We start from the raw sequence: 20,036 nt of genomic DNA on the forward strand, positions 1-20,036 counted from the left end.
TTCATATCAGGGAAGTAGCTTGTTACGTAGCTAGTTATGAGACTAGTCAGGATTGGTCTCAGACCAGTTCTCAGGCTTGTGTTCCTCCCACATACTGCCGCTCCCAGCCATCTCCTATACAGACTACCACCCAGAAAATACCCCTGTAGAGGCAGCATGTGAAGTAGATCTGCCAGTCTCTGTTCACATGAAGCTTTCTGTGACTATACCTTTATACCCTAGGACCTTTCCATATTCTGTCTCTAGGTAGACTTACTGATCACTCTTCTCCTAGTGAACCAGAGTTTTAGAGTCTCGTGGTTCTCTTATCTAAATTACCTTACAATATCGATAGTATATCAGCAGTTCTCAACTCTTGTGTATTAAATCAGAAAAATAGATGTCCATGCTGTCACAGGTTGTTGCAGTTCATTGTCCAACATGGGACTCCGGCTTATTTATTGTTTAGAAGCCTCACAGTTCTGAATCACCATTATACAGCAGAGAGTTGACCTCTGCATGGCCTCTACTCTGCAAGAGTAGCTGTGACAGAAGCCAGTAGTCTGCTCTGTACTTTCTGGAATCCCAGATCTGCTTTTTCCTCCTCTGTCTTGCCTCTAGCCCCCAATTCCAGACCCCAACAATATGCGAGACTTTGTCAGCTACCCCTCAGCTGGCAATGAGCGGCTGCACTGTACCATGAAGCGTACAGAAGATGACCCAGAGGTCGGTGGGCCTTGCTACACACTCTACCTTGAATACCTGGGAGGGCTCGTGCCCATTCTCAAAGGGAGGCGCATCAGCAAGCTGCGGCCAGAGTTTGTCATCATGGACCCTCGGACAGACAGCAAATCAGGTGGGTCCCTTGCTGCAGGGACTGCAGCCCTTCTTTTGTGGTGTGGAATATCACACTCTTAGAGCCATGCACTGAGAATACCTGTTTCTGAGAAATGCTCTCATGCTGGCTGGTGTGAACATTCTCATAGCTGCTCCATTTCCTGATTCCCACCTAAGTGGACAGTTGTCTAAATGCCCTTGTTGGAAGGTTTTCACAGCATTCCATGGGTATCAGGGAGAACAAGAGTCTACTCCCGTGCCAAGGAAAGCTGCTGGTGTAGTCCTCTAGCACTGAGTGTAGACCCTCTCACAGTCACTGGGTGAAGTGTCCATTGAGTACCTTAGTGGAGTACTGGGGAAATAGAAACATTAAGTCTCTGCCTGCCTTCCCAGAAGGGTGTCAGAATCCAGCTTTTCAAACCTTCAATCCACCTCAGCCCTATGCTTTTGCCTCTGTTGCACTGTTTTGCTTTCAGTTAGGTTCTAGTGAAAGTTTCTTTCTGATCCATTAGTTCCAGAATGAAACAACATTCTGTTCTTGTAGAAGTCCCCTTGGGCAACAGTGCTTAGACATGCTAAAGGGGCCTCTCTTCAGGATCCCAGGCTAAGACCCCCACAGGAAGGGACTGTGGGGCTTTGTGCCAATTAGTTGCCAGCCAAATGTCCATACACCTGCTAGCTTACAGATTCTGCCTCCTCCCTGTGAACACAGCCACAGAACGCATAGCACTGACCTCGGTGTCCATCTCTTGTCAGTGTTCTGCTTGGCACACTGCAGTCATCATTCCCAGGATCCTGCTTGCCCTGGAGGAGGGAACGGGTCATCTTTATATTCCAAAGTGCCAGGCCTTGAGACAAGATTGTTTACATTGATTGGATTTGTTTCATTAGTTAATATTCACCACTTGCTAGTGCCATTTCACTGTTCCAGTTGTGTCTCTGAAGCAAGGTCTTTCTAATTCCTAAAGCAAGTGGTCTTCTTCACCCTAAGCCTCCCTTGGCACTGCCAGTATTTACAACCGTGTTGGTTGGACATTATCACAGCATCCATGGCAGCGTTTTTTACTAGTGTTCCCATATAAAATCAAAAGTCAAAAAAATAATAAAGTTTGCAAAGGCATTTGTTCATCATTAGTCCTGACTTCGGACTTGCATGGTCAACTGGTACCAACAGAAGAGGGAACAGGTAGAAGAACTGAGGGCATGCAGTCAGAAAGTACAGGAAGGGAAAGCTGCACAAGTGGCTTCGGGAGGATAGTGGACTGATGGAGGGCGCAGGGAGGGGCCAGGAACCTCAGAGCCTGCGTCCCTCTCACTCTGCATTTCTCGCCCAGGGACCTTCACGAGGCACAGCTCTAAGAACTCAGGCTGAGACTGAATATTAAGGTCTCTTGAGTGAAGGGCTTGTTTTTCTCCCCCATGTGTCTGGATTCCTCTGCAGAAGGGTCTGCAGTCTCCCAAGACCAGACTTACTTGCATCCTGGCTGATTTTCTTTCATGTTCATACTGCCAGCTCAATCCAAATACAGAGTGCTCAGTTGCTAACACTTCTTTGAGAAATGAGAAATGAAGTATTTTATCTTATATTTTTTTTTCCAAGACAGGGCTTCTCTGTATAGCTTTGGTGCCTATCTTGGAACTCACTCCGTAGACCAAGCTGGCCTCCAACTCACAGAGATCCACCTGCCTCTGCCTCCTGAGTGCTGGGGTTAAAAGCATGCTCCACCACCGCCCGGCCTTATCTTAATAATTTCATAATTAAAAGTTATAAAGTAAATAATACAACACCAAGTCAGTGCCCACTTTATATGATACTTGAGTCCCTGTGAACCCTCCTAGAGCACAAGACAATTTAAGCACTTGAAAAGTTCATCAGATTCAAACACCTCATGACAGAAATAGAAGCTGTGTCACAAGGCACAGTATGACTAATTGGCAAATAAATGGTATATATAAAGTAGCTCAGAGGATGGAGGTGATTTGTAACTTTGAAAAGCCAGGACTGTCTCATTACAAGAAGCTAGTTAACCCTTCCTAGACTGCACAGCGTTATTTCTCAAGATATGGCCCTTGGGCCATCTGATAGGTATATTTAACTGTGAGTTCTGAACTCACTCTTATAATAACTGTTGAAGTCTGCTGTGGGACCTGGGTTCCTTGGGAGGTTTTGTTTTGTTTTGTTTTTTTGAGACAGGGTTTCTTTGTAGCTTTGGAGCCTGTCCTGGAACTAGTTCTCTTAGACCAGGCTGGCATCAAACTCACAGACATTTGCTTGCCTCCTGAGTCCTGGGATTAAATTGTGTCCTCATAAGAAGAGGGTGGGAGTACCAGGAAATAACTCAGGAAGTGAGGATGCCTGCCTCCAAGCCTGACAACTTGAGTGTGATCTTTTGGAACACTACGCTGTAGAAAAAAAGAACTGACTCCCTCCCATTTTCCTCTGACCTCCACGGGCACACCATGACATACACATGCCCTCACACATACACATAAAATAATATAATTTTTAGAATTAAAAAGGGGATAGAGCAGTTTTTCTAAACACACACACTATGGAAAGGAACTCTGAACACTAAGAGTCTGGCTACAATCTACAAGCCTGAAAAAACTTACCTCAGACACCAGCTGTGGTGACATCTTCATCCTGGAGCGTCTAAGCCTCCATAATGGTCTAAACCAATTTCTGGTGGAAAGATTCTTGATGAGTAAATTCTGAAACTGAGGTGGGTATGTCTGCTACTGCAAAAAAATACACAGAGAATGGAAATGGAGATGTTCAAGTACTGGGTAAATAAGCATGTCGTTGAAAGCTAGAGAAAAAGCTTTTACAGAATGCAAGGAATTTGGCCGGAGTTTGCCCTATGTTGTGTGGAAGGGGTACTTTGATACGATGATATTTTACTGAGGACAGTTGTCATCAGATGGTTGAAGAAGTGACCTGTTTCCTCTGGACTGTTGATAGTAGTGGACTAAAGGAATGAGGTCACCTCAGAAAGTCATTTTTAACCCTTTGGGATCAAGAATTTGAAGATTTTTAAAAAATTCCCACCCTTTTCGTATTGCGAGAAATAAGAAAACACATTTGGAAGAGAAAGCTAGAGCCATGGCAGGGCTGTCATTTCCTGTGAATGAAGAAGTTTATAAAAGCGGAGAGGCACTGCCAATCTGAGCTAAAGGGACGTTGACGAATGAAATGGGGATTCACCAGTCAAGATAGTTAGCAGTATTGGCTTGTGGTTTACCCTGCCTTCAAAAGTCAGAAATGCTCTCAGAGGTGATTCAGAGACCAGCAGGGCTGCTTCTTTGATGTCAACAGATTCCACCTGCACCTTAGTGAGAGTCTAGAGGACAGCATCCACACCTGCAACTGTCAGGATGATGCTGAACTCCAAGGGGGCCTTAGTAAAGGATACCAAACTAAGAGGATTACTCTCAATGCTTGAAATCTAACATAAAACCCCAGCACTAGGCTTGGGCACCTCCCTTCAAGTAGTCTGGATGGGGTTCTGAGAGACTCCCCAGTTGCTGCTGTTCTTGTTTTCCTGCCAGAACTTAAGGGCAAGACTGTATTGCTGAAGACACTACACACTTCAGTAACAGGACTTACAGAACTCAAGCTGGTGCTGATTTGCAAACATTGTCCCTGATGGCCATTGTACATGGTGTTAGGTGCTGTGCAAGCAACCAAGGGTGGCTGTAAATCCTGCAATTAACAGTAACAACTGGCCCCTCAAGATATGCCAACACATGGCACTAATGTCTTGGAGGTAACCAATAGGTGCCTGATTGGACTTGAGGCTTGCTCAGGAGGAAGAAACACAGCTTTGATATTGTAAACTTCACCAGGAACCTGAGGCTGGCGAGGTGATAGACCTTAGAGGAGAATTCACTACTGTTGTTTGGTTGAATTTATACAGTATTCAACTGCCTTCTAAATGTTTATGCTTAGACTCACAGCATATTCAGCTCTCACTCCTCCTCAGAGAAGTTTATTTTTGCAGTGATTGGAGATATAAGAGAACAACAGCTCGTCAGCATGTAAAGAATAAGTGGCTGTGGGGTGGTAGTATCCCTAGTGTTTCTACTGCTGTGGTAAAAGACCATGACTGAAAGCACCTTTGCGAGTGTGGTGGTTTGAATGAGAATGGCCCCATAGGTTTGGAACTGTTTGTGAAGGGTTAAGCCGTTAGGACCTTGTTGAAGGAGGTGTGCCACTGGGCATGTCTCTTTCTGTCTCTCTCCTCACTTGCTGCCTTTGAATACAGATGTAGAGTTCTCGGCTACTGCTCCAGTACCATGCCTGCCTGCCACCATGCTCCCCACTATGACGGTGATGGGTTAACCCTCTGAAACTATAAGCAAGCCTCCAATTAAGCCCCTTCCTTTATAAGTTGCTTCAGTCATGGTGTTTCTTTCCAGCAATAAAATAGTTTACTAAGAAGAGAGGAAAGGGTTCATTTCAGCTTACATGTCCCCACACAGTCCATTATGAAGGGAAATTGGGGAAGACACCTAGAGGCAGGGACTGAGGCAGAGGCCACAGAGGAGTGCTGTTTTCTGGCTTGCTTTCCATGGCTTGTTCATCTGGCTTTCTTAAACAACTCAAATACCAGAACTTTCTATGGGATGGGATGGGATGGGAGCCCACCTCTATCAGTCATTAATCAGAAAAGTGTACTACAGGCTTGCTGCAAGCAGTCTGATAGACAGCTAAGATTCATTCTTCCCAGGATTGTGTCAAGTTCACAGAGACCAACCAGCACAGTGCCTATCCCTCTGTACATCTATAAACAACTTCTATTCCAGGACTTAGAGAACATTGTGGAAGAGGGGACAGAAAAATCTAGGAGTCACCGAACTCTCCTGTCTACCATACAAATCAACATGTTTGTATGGACGGTGACGGTTCAAAAGGCTGCATCCTGAGTTAAGGAGCTAAAGGCAGTTGACAACTTCTACAGGAGAGAACATCCATTGTCTTTTTAAAATTTTGTTTAAATTTATTTATTGTATGTGTATGAGTGTTTTACCTGTATGTATGCATGTGAACCATGTGGGTGCCTAGTGCCCATAGAGGTCAGAAAAGTGGTTGGATCACCTAGAACTAAAGTTGTGGATAATTTCAAACTACAGTGTGGGTGGTGGGAATTAAACCTAAGTCCTCAGCAATAGCAAAAGTGCTCTTAGCCATTGAACGAACTTTCTAGGCCCGTGTTTGTGTTTTCAGGGGTGAGCTGCTTGGTAGATTGCCCATGTTCAAGAGGCAAGTCTGCACCCACATGTTTATGGACAGCTCTAACTGGATGTAGGGATATATGTGTGTGTGTGTGCGCACACATACATACCCAGGGAAAGGGTGTGGTGTGTGTGTGTGCGCATGAATTTGAGATTAGGACCAGTAGAAGTTGGAGGGAATGAAGAATTTATATTATCAAAATGCATTATACTCACATGAAATTCTGAAGGGAAAAGGAGAGCTTCAATCCATAGATTGGAAAGACTGAAGAGCTGATATACTGAGGCATTACGAAAATATTAAGAACTAAAACTGGACTTTGGTATTTTCCTGATACTAATACTCTTAGCTTTCAGTAAAAGGGTTCAGTTTTCATCAGCAGCCAATGGTGAGGCACTGTGAACACCTCCTTGAGAAATACTGAATTAAAATGGCAAAGAAACTCTTGGTCTGGCTTTGATAAAAAAATAATACTATATAAAATTGATTATTCAGCTTTTAAAGTTAGTTTTTATTAATTCTGTATTTTGTAGAACTGTAGAAGGAGCTGTAGGCTGCGTTCCTGCAGCACAGCTCCTGGCCGCCTGGCTAGCTTATGCCCCGAAATAACAACACGCAAACTGTATTCATTTAAACACTGCTTGGCCCATTATATCTAGCCTCTTCTTGCCTAACTCTCATATCTTGCTTAACCCATATCTAATAATCTGTGTAGCACCACGAGCTGGTGGCTTACTGGAAAGGATTCTAGTGTACGTCCATCTTGGGCTGTAGCTTCATCGCATCTGCCCTGGAGAGGAGCGGCATGGCGTCTGGCTCACTTCTCTTCTTCCCAGCATTCTATTCTGTCTACTCCATCCACCTATGTTCTGACCTATCAGGCCAAGCAGTTTCTTTATTAATTAACCAATGACCTTCCCACATCATAGAACCATAGTTTTTATTGTGATCCTTTCCTACGCGGATATCATTTTATTTTTGTAAGGTTTGCCCCCAAAGTCTTTACACTTTAAATGTACTTATTTAACTATTTTTAATAATCAACAGGTAGAGTAAGCACTAATGCCATTTTTTGAGCTGTTGTGGATATTATTAATGAAGAGGACTGCCTTCTTGCTACACTTACACAGCCTTTCCTCAGAGTGCCCACATTGAGGCATCTCTTCTTATTCTAAATTCACCAGTCCCAATCCTGTGTGGTTAGGACTCCAGCCTTAAGACCTTATTAAACCTTAATTATCCCTTAAAAATCTTGCCTCCAAATAAAGATGCATGGCAAGTAGAACTTTGAGGGGACACAATTCAGATTCATGACATTCTTCACATGGGCTGTTCAAAATTTATGTATCTGCCCATGCAAAACCCAGTGGAAAGCCTTCAAGTTATTTCTGCACCAACTCTGAAGTCCAGTGCCTTATCTAAATGTCAAGTAAATCAAAAGTGGGTGTGACTACGAAACCAGACAAATTATGTTTGATCAGTAGGTGACAAGTAGGACTACCGTATGGTAGACAATCTTACCAATTGGAAAACGAGGAAGTAAGAGGTGTGGGAGCCCAACAAAGCAGATTCCCATTTGTTGGAGGTAATTCCAATTAAATTATATATAGATATATAGAAAGCTTAGAAAATAGTAGGTTTCCTTGTGGTTTTTTAAAATATCCCTGGTCTTGTTTGTCCCCTCCCCCTCATTTTCCCTCTTTTTTACCCTCTCATCTGAAAATCCCCCTCCCCAGTTAAGTCTTCCCCCTTCTTTAAAATAAGTTTTGGAGAAGATTCTTTTGGAGGGTACATATGTGTGCTCATGCATGTGAAAAGCAGAAGTGTCCTTCAGGAGCCATCTATCCACCCTGGCTTTGGAGACTACCTTCTCTCACTGAAATCTGATGCTTGCCAATTAGATCAAATTGTCTGGCTACTGAACCCCAGGGATCATCCTGTCTCTACCTTCCCAGGGCTGGGATTGCACACACATAGCACACCTTGCCTCTTACTTGGGTGCTAGGGGTCAAACTTAGGTCCTCATGTTTGCAGCCTAGCACTTTACTGACTGGCCTGTCTGTCTGCCCAGACACCTAATTCAGGTTGCATATTTTGGTTGTCTTTGATTTCTCAAAGACCAACTCCAGTTCACATTTCTCCACACCTTGGATGTTTGTGTCACAGCTTACATGATGAATTAATGCTACAGAATTTCTGGAAACATGTGGTTTAACCTTATTTATCTTTTCTGTAAGCTTCACCAAATCCCATAGCAGGCATGACAGTCAGCTTTTATTCCTGTGTGGCTTACCTACTAGCTGGGGAGATACAGTTGAAAAGTAGTTATGAGCAAAAGAGAAATAAAATTAGGGACAGAAACTCTAACAGGGAGAGGAATATGGGTGAGTGATGTGTGACTTATTTCCCTAAGTGTAAGTGTAGTTCACACACACACAGCCATTCCCTGAACCTGCCTCTGGTTGGAGTCATGGCTAAGCATCCTTTGGTCCAGTGACTAGTACATTAAATCATAGAAAGCACTGTTCATTGTGTATGGTCTAGACCTTTTCATGTGGTCAGGTTCTGACACAGCCCTGTGGCTTGCTAGATACAAGGTATGTGCCCCTGCTTTGGTAAATAGCTTTAAAATGGGGTTACAGGTGACATGGACAGGGCACCGATGTCTTTTTTTAGTTACAGGCAAAACTCTTTCTGTTACAGAGAGGCTCGCCCCTGCTCACCTGTTACCCCTCTACTCAGAAACTCAGTGATAAGCTTGAGTTAACAAACTCATCCTTTGAAATGTCAGCATCTGTCTTAAATGTTGGCATCACGTCATTTCCTCTGAATTATTTCATTATTTTTGAATGTTGCAATTTGATTACTTGCTGAGGCTCTTCGGAGCATGAAATTTTGTCAGCACAACAAATTTTGAAGAATGGGTACTAACGTTAAAGGAGGTATAAAGTGAAACTGGGAATTGGGTGGCAAATAGAAATTTGAGAATGTGGGGTGGTGGGATGAGCAAGAGACTTCTGGTGGAGGGGCGTCTACTCGCTTGGCCCGCTCTGCCTTCTGTCTTACCCTCTGCTTTGGGCCTCTAATATTCCTTCTGCTGGCCAACTAGCAAGGCTACCAGCAGTGGATTCCATATGAAATATCCATAGAGCAAGTTCTCACTGCCCAGAGTCTCCCTTTCAATTCTCTGACAAGGTCAGCTGTACTACCTGGAATCTTCAGGCCCTAGATAGCCTATGGCAGTTTCAGAATTATTCTAGACAGATCTTCCCAGAGACCTTGCCATGAACTCAACTCAGCAAGATGGTAGTTCCTGCAGCCCTGGATTGGTCAGGCCTTCCCAGGTCAGACGCAGGTTCCAGTAAGTCTGTGGCCAAGCCCTCAACCTAGTTTTCTAGTCTAGTTGAAAGTTGGCACAAGCCTAAGTAGGTAGTCACCTCAGTGTTCTGAGGCTCAATTGTAAATTTTTTATTTTTAGTTTTTGACATAAAGAACAGTTTTGTATATTTCTGGGACACTAAAATATCACCCATTTTTAACAACAGTTGTAGAAATTGTCTACTTCTGCTCAGAAAAGAGCATAAAAATGTATAAGGAAAAAGACTGTTTTCTTTCTATTTCACCCTCTGTAATAATGATGAAGCCAATAAAGTCAGCCTATCCTATGTAGCAGTAACAGCTGCTTACACCTGATAATTGGTTTCTTACAGATGAGATCTATGGAAACAGCTTGATTTCTACTGTGATTGACAGCTGCAACTGCTCGGACTCCAGTGACATTGAACTGAGTGATGATTGGGCTGCCAAGAAGTCTCCCAAAATTTCCAGAGCTAGCAAATCGCCCAAACTTCCAAGGTAACAAACAGTATGCATCTCTTTGTTATGCCTCCAATGTGGCATGACTTGGTGGTTCCATTGAAACTGATTGTAATAAGCATTCTGAAGTCTCTTAGGTCTAGACTGATGCACAATTCTAGAACCTTTTCTGTCGAAATGAACCTGACTATGTTGAGAAGAGGAAGGGAAAGGAAGTTCACACTTGCCCAGCAGCAAGATCAACTTCGCTTTTGTGTTCTCATCCCTCTTCATTCTGTACGATTCTGTCTGGAATAATTACAGCTTTCCTTCCTTCCTGCCCACCTTTCTCCTCCGGGATAGGAAGGACGTATGCTAAGGCCTCAAGACTTTACTAGGTCTTCCTAGGTCACTGAGGGTAGGTGACTTAGAACAGCCTTTGCTTCCCAGGTTGTTTTCCCTTCCTGTTTCACAAAACAATGTTTTGTAGTAAACATGTTGTATTGAAGAGAATGCCAGGTTCTGTGTCTGTAACGCTGTCTGAAAGCAGAAGAGCTGGTGTCACCATCTGGAAGAGCATCATCTTCTTCCTCTTGCTGTCATGGCTATGTGACTGGACAGACAACACTTTGCTGTGGGTGGTAGTGGACAGACTCTTGCTTGTTTACAGTTCTGAGACAGCATGCAGCCTCAGAGTGTGATTAGCATACTACCCTACACATAGCCAGATGCCCATCTTTTAAACAGCTGGTTCACTGGGCAATTGATCACCGGTGTGTCCCCACCAGTTCAAGATAAAGGACATGCCCAATCATCCTGAAAGGTTTTTTGTGTTTCTTGCATTCAGTATGATTTCTGTTGCTATAGTTTTTTTTTTTTACTGTTGAATTTAATATGAATATAGGTACTATTTATTTAGCGTTTTTTTCCCCCTCAGCACAGTATCATGGATATCAGTTGTTAGCTTTTTTTTATTTTAAATCACATTGTAGGATTATTCTACTATAACAACATGCCACTTTACCAATCGATGGATATTTGATAGTCCCTAATCTGGGACTGTGATGAATAAATCCATTATAAACATTTTTGTGCAAATCTTTTGGGAGATATGCACTCATTTCTCTTGCATATATACTTAGGAAGGAGTTACAGGGTCATGAGTTAAATACATTTTAAACCTCAGTGGAAACTGCCAAGTAGCATTACAAGGTGAGTGTATCAAATTAAATTTCTGCATCAGTGTTTAAGAATTCCAGCAGTTCCTGATCTCACTTCTGGCTCTGTTGTCACTTTAGGAAAGTTTTATCCATTCTGGTGGATGAGTAGTGGTGCTGACCTCCGAGTTTAACTATGGTATCTCTAGGGAATGATGATGCTGAGCTGAGCACTTACCCTGTGGGTGTCAGCTGCCTTTTTGGTGAAGTGTCTGATTGGATTTTTCCTTAATTTTTTATTGGATTTTTTATTGAGTTGTAACATGGAGAGGACTCCATGTCAGATACACATTTTGCTAGATAGTCCAGTATATGAGGTTCACTTGTAGTCAGTGTTGCTCTTAAGAAATCTTTGTCCATCCTAAGACCATGAGCCTCCTTCCTGTAGCTTTAAAATTAAGAGTTTTCACACTAAATCTCAGATCTGCCTTATAGCCAAGCTAACATTTGAATATGACATGAATGAAGAGAAAACAATTATTTTTACTATCCAGATTCCCCAGTAATGTGATTCATTGATTTTTTTTTCTTCATCTAAAGTTTGTTTAAACTGCATGTAAAATTATGAACTTGTAGTATTGTGTTTGGCTTTTTCCACTTCCTAAGCAGAGAGATCATTTGCCATACATCTTGTCTATAAATATCTTTGTGACGGGTTTTTCCTTTTGTTGTTCTCTTCTCCCTGGAGGTCCTTCTGCACAGCAGATAAGCTGATAGTCTTAGCATGCTACTCCACCCCTCATCTTCCCATCTCTCTGGAGCCTGAAGTATCTTACCTAATTTGAAAACAGTGTATTTCTGGTGCTTCATGTGCCTTCCTCACAGGACATGATAACCTCACCAGAGTTGTTCCATAGCTCCATCTCTTGAGTAGACTGGGGTTAAACACCTGTGTCTTTACATTGTGGACAAAGGAGTAGAGAGAGAACATGGAATCAGAGGCAATAGAGAAACTTTGGATTCAGTTATTTGACTTAAATATTATAGGTGTCAGTGTTAAATAATCTGCTAAAATTCAAGCTGACATACAAGGAATTTTATAACTCGCAGTGATCATAGGATGAAAAACAGTCTTCCTCCTGCCATTTTCCCGGGGCTGATTCTGCAGACCTGTGGCAGAAGGCATGTGGACCTCTAAACATACTGTAAGTCAATAAGCTAGTGAATGTTCACTCTCTAGGCTCTTACAGATGAATCACTTAGTCTGATCTCTGTATATATTACTTAGTATTTAGTTGGCATTCTTTCCTAAATCAAAACCAAGAGTGCTTTGGAAATTAGGGCCTTGAGCATTGAGAGCCAACATCAACAGCTGAGTATCAAGAGAAAGAAGAGTTCTAGATTAAGATGCATCCCTCTGTGCCTGTCTCACTCTTCTGGCCTTGTTTCCACAGGATCAGCATTGAGGCCCGCAAGTCACCCAAGCTGCCCCGGGCTGCTCAAGAGATTTCTCGGTCTCCCCGATTGCCCATGCGCAAACCCTCCATGGGCTCACCCAGCCTGACTCGGCGAGAGTTTCCTTTTGAAGACATCAGTCAGGTAGAAGTGCATAGCTGACAGTGACACCTCCAACACTGTCTATAACTTAATCAGGCTACCTGGAAGCACCACTGTCCTTCCCAACTTGCCTGTCTTGCTCATTGCTACATCTGCATGCACACTGTGTGGCCCTGTTCCATGTACCTTTCTGTTATTGGACTCTTCCTCCTGGGTAACTCTGACTGAGATCCACTCCCTCTTCACTTCTGCCTCCTAGCCCTGCAGTAACACCTCAGTTGTAGGAAGAGAATGCTGGCCATAGTCTCACAGTCTGGCCTTGCCCGCCTTCTTCAACCTTTGTGCCCTGAGTCACCTCTCCGTCTCCTTATTTTACTCCCACTCAGTTTGTCCCTAAGTCAGTTTGTGCCTTCTCTGTGAAGGCTTCTGCTCTGGCCCAGCCAGCAGATGTGGTGTCTAACCCCCTTCTGATGGTCTTCAGACCCTTTGTATACAAACCAGGGATGGCCATATTATCCGTCCTTAGGTCATAAGTTCCTCCAAAAGCTGTCTTCTTCCCATCTGTATTTTACTTACACCCACCTTGAGCATAGCAGTGACTTTTTAAAATGTTCTTCATTTTAAATTGAATAATTGAGAGATTTAAGGACATAATTGTTTCAGTTCAACTGACATCTGCAGAATCTATCAATGATAAAAAAGGAGAAATGAACAAAATTATATTCCATCACTTTGGTGGTCTTTTTACCTTTAAAGTTTTATTTATTTTATTTTAGGTTATGTTTTCATTATTTTATATTAAGTTGTTATTAATCTCTGCTTTAATTAATTAATTTGTTTGTTTTAGCTATTGCTAGCAACCCAGACTGATCTGGAACTCAGTAGACACCTGTCTCAGCCTCCCAATTGCTGAGAATACAGTCCTCCATTCCTACTTTTATTTTCTTACTTTTTTTTTGAGATGAAGCCATGCTATTTTGTCCAGGCTGGCCTCAGATTTCTACGTCATCCTCCTCACTAGTTGGAACTACAGACATATATCACTATTCTGAACTTTGATGGCCTTTAAAAAATAATTTTTTTTTTAAAAACAGGGTCTCCTCTAGCCCAGGGTAACCTCAAACTTGTTGTGTAGGCAAGATGACCTTGAACTTCTGATCCTCTCAGCTTAACCTCACCATGGTGGGATCACAGGTTTATATGGCTAGGCCATGTTTGTGTAGTGGTGGAAATCAACCAAGGGCTTCATGCATTCTGGGTGGACCTACACCCCCAGCCCTTTAATAATTTTTATAAAGATATATTCATTTATATATTTATATGTGCTTGTATGCATTTATGTGCACCAGGTGCATACATGCACGCATTGAGGCCAGATCCCCTGGAATTGGAGTTAGAAGTGGTTGTGAGTCACCTGATGTGGGTGCTGGGAATGGAACCCCAGTCCTTTGCAAGAGCAGCACATGGTCTTAACTGCTGAACCGTCTCTCTAGCTGCTGATGACCCCTTCAAACTGAACACATGAACATGGTGGAACAGTGTGCACTCGCTCCCAGCGCAGTGGACCACCACTGGACATGGGAGCCCATTGTGCTGTAGTTAATCTCTCCTATTTCTGTCAGTGTCTGCTTACAGCACTTTTCGTGTTAGCACTCGGTGCTAAGTGAACAACAGACAATATGAAAACAGACTGAGATTCTTTCTTTTTTTCCCTCTTCTCCCCACAGCACAACTATCTTGCTCAGGTCACATCCAATATCTGGGGAACCAAATTTAAGATTGTGGGCTTGGCTGCGTTCCTGCCAACCAACCTTGGTGCAGGTAAAGACTCATTCCATTTTCTTACTGCCTTCTTCAGAAATCAATAAAACTTAGAGTTTCCGCCTGTGACCGCTTAGATTAGAAAATGAGCTCTTAAGACAGTCTAGGATTGTTGTGTCTGTCTCCTGACTCTAGCCACTGTGACGTCAGAAAAACAAACCTGTACTCATTGTTTCTTGTCCCTGACCCTTTCATTCTTTTTTTCCCCTATAAACTCTGTGTTATGAAACTAGTAAAAGTAGCTGAACTCTCCAGAAAAAGCACTGGAAGAGTTCTAAACACTCGGCCATTGTGAGCAGATTCAAGTTCCAGTGTCCAGGTTCTTGAATCACAGGAACTTCTAAAGAGAAGGGAAAGAGCATTGAAGACCAAGAAGTTAGCTGGCTGTGATGAATGTGGTTGTTAGCAGTATGTGTTTAGCATTCTTGTTTTCCTTATCTGATTAACATCAGAAGAAAACTGTGAAGTGGAGGCTGGGCCCAGCCCAGGCTTAGGTCTTCATTAGTGCACCTACCTCACTGAGACTGGGAAGAAGTAGAAATGCTAGAAGAGCCTTTCCCTGCCAGCTTCCTTCTGGGTCTTCAGATGCACAGTGCTGCTGCTGTCCCTGCCCCCTCCATTTTCTGGTTGCCTCTCTCAGTGAGGCCAGATAGGCCTTGGCCCTTAATCTTGTGTGTGTTCTCTGTACCCAAATGAGATTGTTCTTCAAGAATTCTGTCTACAGAAGTTGTATCTTAGGTAGACCTACAAAATAAATTATTCTTGAAAACCAAACATTAAAAATCCATTTAGGATGAAGTGTAGCGGTAGCACTCTTGCCTAGCATACTTGAGGCTCTAGGTGTGATCGCTCACACCATCACACTCACCCCAGATCCAAAGAATAACTGCCGCTGTATGTGCCTACAGATGTTTTTATTAAAACAGCACTTGCTTAGAGTTTTCATTTTGAAGTTTTTATTTCAAATAAAATTAAAGCAAAGGACATAAAATTGAATTGGATTTAGTTCTAAGACTCACAAAAAATAGTAAGGCTTGCTACATATAATATGATGAGGAAATGAAGTGGCAGTATGCACTTGGTTTGTGCAATAAATGTTAAGTTTTATCACATGAACAGTTTCCTTTTTGTTTACCCGTTCTCTTCCACAGTACAACTCTCTTGCCTACACAGGAAATTCCTCACAACATTTCAATGACCTGGAAACTCTGATGATCGCAGAAGTGTCCACCTCTGTCCTACCAACCTGTTTAACTATCATCCCCTCCACCTCAGTAAACTGGGAACGTGGGCTTCCTAAAATAAAGACCAGGAGAAAGAACTGGGATGGAAAGTTATTTATTTATTAAATTCTGCCCTTCTCCTGCGATAAGTAGATCCACAGCTAAGTCACTAAGATTGCTAAAACAGAGTAGTGGATGTCTTTGGGGCCCATGCTGTTCCACTGTGAGCTGGTAGAGTGTCAAGAGAAAAGCTTCACCTTTCTCCTAATCATTTACTCTTTTTTTTTTTTAATGTGCATTGGTGTTTTGCCTACCCATATGTGTGTGAGAGTGTCAGAGCCCTAAAAAATTGGAGTTACAAGCAACTATGGGTTGCCATGTGGGTGCTGGGAATTGAACCTGGGTCTAGAAGAGAAGCCAGTGCTCTTAACTGCTGAGCCAACTCTCCAGCCCATTAATCATTGGCTTTTTAAAAAAGATCATTTGGTCCATATGGTTGCTATTGTTTATATTAGAGAAGTCAACTTTTGGATTCAAGAAAGTCTACTCTTCATGTCACGTTGTTAATCTTTTCAAATATAACATATAATGTGCTAATGGGCTTAGGAAGTGAGTATTTCTTATGTTTAATAATATTTTTCCTTCAATTAGAACAGACTTAGCCCATGAAGAGAGGGAGAGACACAGAGAGATAGAGAGATGGGGGAGAGAGAGCGCGTGCGCAATATAAAGATTTATTGAGGAAGAGGACTGCAAGAGGGTCTGGCTTAGTCCTTATTAGCCTCTTTCTTTATGGCAGCCAGTTTGTTACTGAACTCTCTGCTTCCTCCCGGTCCCACCCCTCCACCACCATCCTCCCCTTCCTCCCCTCTTACGGTTTAGTCTTCCACCCCCTTGTTGAACTTACATCCTCTGCTGATGGTCCCAGAAGCTCATTGCTGTGCCTGGCCCTGCTCACATTTGTTGTCACCTCTAGACCTATGAGGCCTATGACCATGAGGTACACAGAGCCATGCTGAGACCAACCCTGAAATTTTTTGAATTTTTAACATCGCTTAAGAGCTGTATAAAAGCTATATTAAAGGGGACATACAGTAAAAAGGTATTCATAAGTTGGGGCTGGAGAGATAGCTCAGCAGTTAAGAGCACTGGCAGTTCTTCCAGAAGTCCTGAGTTCACTTCCCAACAACCACATGGTGAATCACAACCGTCTGCAATGAGACCTTGTTCCCTCTTCTGGCCTGCAGGCATGCATGGAGGCAGAACACTGTATACATAGTAAATAAATAAAATCTTTTTTAAAAAAATGATCAAGTCTCCCATCATTACTATAGTCTACCTAGGTTTTCTCCCCTGGAGGCAAGTAATGTTTGTAATCATTCCTCAATTTAAAAAAATGTTCTTCTTGTTTTTTTTTTTGTTGTTGTTGTTGTTTTTTATTTTCGAGACAAGGTTTCTCTGTGTTAATAGCTCTGGCTGTCCTAGAACTAGCTCTGTAGACCAGGCTGGCCTCAAACTCACAGAGATCCGCCTGCCTCTGCCTTCAGAATGCTAAGATTAAAAGTGCGCCACCCACACACACACACAATAGTTAAAAAAGATTCAGTTCTAACCGGAGGAAAAAGACTATCTAGATCATTCCAGGCAGTCCCTGCACTGCAGAACTCAGATATATGTTTAGGTTCACATTTCTCACATCAAGCACGTGTCAGCTTGGAGCACAGAACTTATCTATACGGACTTGAAGAAGGTTGAATGACATCTCCAACTGCATTGACAATTAAGTATCCTGCACAACTGAGTATTTCTCTCACACCGTACATTTGTTATGACCTTTTGTGATTTGATATTTTATTATTTAGGATGCTTAGAATTTCACTTGGTATATCCCCTGAGTGACAGTGCTAATCTTAGTTTTGAAGATGTTACATATGAGGATGACACTATGCCCCTTCAGTAATTGTTATTATCATGACCGTTAGCTTACCTGGGACCCCTACCTCATTTGAACTCAGTTGTCCAGCTGCAGAGGCAAAGGGCAGGACTAAGTCCAGGGGATGAATGAGAGGACAGATGGCAGGTCCAGACAGGCAGAGGACATTCAAGAAGGCAGTGTCAACAGTGGAGAACAACTGAGCTGAAGCCCTCAGGACAGTTGAATTGTAGGTCAGTCTTTGATGTATACACTGGGAGATCAGCTGACAGGTCAGGAGGGTTATTACATCACCCTCATTGTGCTAGGTATTTACCTTTTGATGGGAGTTACACCGGTTTCCTTGGCCTGGTGTGTCCAATAAATTTTTTTTTTTAAAAAAGTGTGTGCCACCACTGCCCAGCTTTAAAAAAAATCTTTATTGATCTAATATAGAATAGCTCTTTTCACTAACTCAGAACAGTACAGAACTTTCCACCAAAATTCATAATTCTGTATTGTGAGCAAGAGTGAGGAGACGGAATGAAACTTCTCTGACGTTTGGATGGGAAAAGACACCTCCTGAGTTCCAGCCTCATACAGAGGGCTCAGCGAAAGCTGCTGCTTCTAGAGCAACACTGTTTTGTCAGGCCAGGCTAGTTAGGGGACAATGCGCAGAGAGAGGATGTGGCTGAATACATGTGTCTCTGTGTACAATTTCACAGGAAAGAGTTTTAAACATAAATGTTGAGCCAGTAGGGTTGCTCAGTGATTTAAGGCATTTGTGTAAAGGCTGGGCAACTTAAATTTAATCTCCAAACACTATGAGATGGTGGGACAGAACTAACCTCTACACATGTGTCATGGAACACATATATCTGTATGTATGTGCATACAGACAAACACACATACACAATTAATAAATATCTGACATAAGAGAGATGACAAAAGCTAACCTTGTTTTTACCTGCTTATGAAACTCAGATTCATCATTTTTAAATTAATTTTATCTTTTCTATTTCATTTGCAACTTAGGCTTTCTTGTAACTGTCTGTTTCTGGAAGTGCCTGTGAGTCCCTCTGCAGACCCCAAAGGTGACAGTGAGATAAGGTCTCAGTCTTGGCAGCAGCAGCTCTTTGTGCATCTGTGGTGTCTGGTCCCACGGACGGCAAATAGCTCCTGAGCTTGGCATTCTTTATGCATCTGTGGTACCCTGATCCCATGGACAGCAAATAGCTCCTGAGCTTGGCACTCTTGGCACTACTATTTCAACTAAATTATCCTTCTGGTTGCATATGAAGCTCTTAAAGATGTATGATCATTGTAAGAAATGGTTTAAGTCTGAGATATGTTTTTGGCATTTAAAATCTGTGGTTCTGTAGACTAAGAATTTGCCAATGCCACATGGTTCTGTATACATCATCATTAGAAGCTAAGAGCTCCACTTGCTCCTGGTCCAGCCTGTTTGATCTGCCTGCCAACAGAGGGATCCATGGCCCTCTCTTTTTCTCCCTCACACTGCTGACTCTTTGGCATGCCTTCATTAACTGTGCTCCTTTCTCCCCCCAGTAATCTATAAAACCAGCCTGCTGCATCTCCAGCCGCGGCAGATGACCATTTATCTCCCAGAAGTTAGGAAGATCTCCATGGACTATATTAATCTACCTGTCTTCAACCCAAATGTTTTCAGTGAAGATGAGGATGATTTACCAGGTGTGTCACATATGTGGACTTGTCTGTTACAGTCCCTCTCTTTGTATATTATGCAAGGGGGTAGAGTGGTAAGTCATTGAGTCTGGTTGTTGGCACACTTTAAAAAGACCCACCTCACTCTGTAAGCTCAGGAGACATGGTATATCTGAGAGGAAAACCACAGTATGTGCTTTCTGGCAGAAGGGAAACTTGCAGAGCATGGACGGTTCAGGTAGTGGTGACGTGATAATTCACAGAGCACGTCTCGTATTGTAATGTCATTCCTTGCTTTCTGCTGCTCAATAAAACCATGACCAAAAGCAGCTTGTGGGGGAAAGGGTTTAGTTCAGCTCCCAGGGAATTCAGGACAGGAGCTCAAAGCTGGAACTTAAACTAGAAGTGCTATGTAAAACCAGAACTAAACTCTGTAACGTGAGGGGGGCCTGCTGCTTGTTGTGGTTTTCTGTCCCACCCGGTACCCCACAGCCAGCAAGCCCCAAATAAAATCACACATAGGTCTCCATAAATTATAAGCTGATTGACCCATTAGCTGTAGCCTCTCACTGGCTAACTCTCACATCTTGATTAACCCATTTTTTCTGATCTATGTTAGCCATGTGGCTCAGTACCTTTTTTCAGTGGGGCAGATCACATCCTGTTGCTTTGGTGGTCTGGGCAGGAGTGGCAGGAATCAACTTCCTCCTTCCCAGAATTCTCCTGTTCTCATTACATCATTTCTACTTCCTGTCTGGTTTTCCCGCCTATACTTCCTGCCTGGCCAATCAGCATTTATTTAAAACATGATTGACAGAATACAGACAATTCTC

At 42.8% G+C, this 20,036-nt stretch overlaps 1 protein-coding gene across 4 annotated transcripts in view; it reads left to right on the top strand.

The window, feature by feature from the left end:
• Tulp4 (TUB like protein 4) overlaps window positions 1-20,036 on the top strand; it is a 164,383-nt gene that overhangs the window by 134,199 nt on the left and 10,148 nt on the right. For all 4 annotated transcript variants that reach the window (XM_041679985.1, XM_041679987.1, XM_041679986.1 and 1 more), the window contains 5 exons: window positions 601-835; window positions 9,763-9,907; window positions 12,459-12,603; window positions 14,289-14,382; window positions 19,087-19,230. In XM_041679985.1, the coding sequence (XP_041535919.1) occupies window positions 601-835; window positions 9,763-9,907; window positions 12,459-12,603; window positions 14,289-14,382; window positions 19,087-19,230 (763 nt within the window). The remainder of the gene's footprint in view (window positions 1-600; window positions 836-9,762; window positions 9,908-12,458; window positions 12,604-14,288; window positions 14,383-19,086; window positions 19,231-20,036) is intronic.

The sequence above is a fragment of the Microtus oregoni genome, unplaced genomic scaffold (genome assembly GCF_018167655.1).
Source record: "Microtus oregoni isolate MIOR12 unplaced genomic scaffold, Mior012 000033F_ref0000390, whole genome shotgun sequence".
NCBI lineage: Eukaryota > Metazoa > Chordata > Mammalia > Rodentia > Cricetidae > Microtus > Microtus oregoni.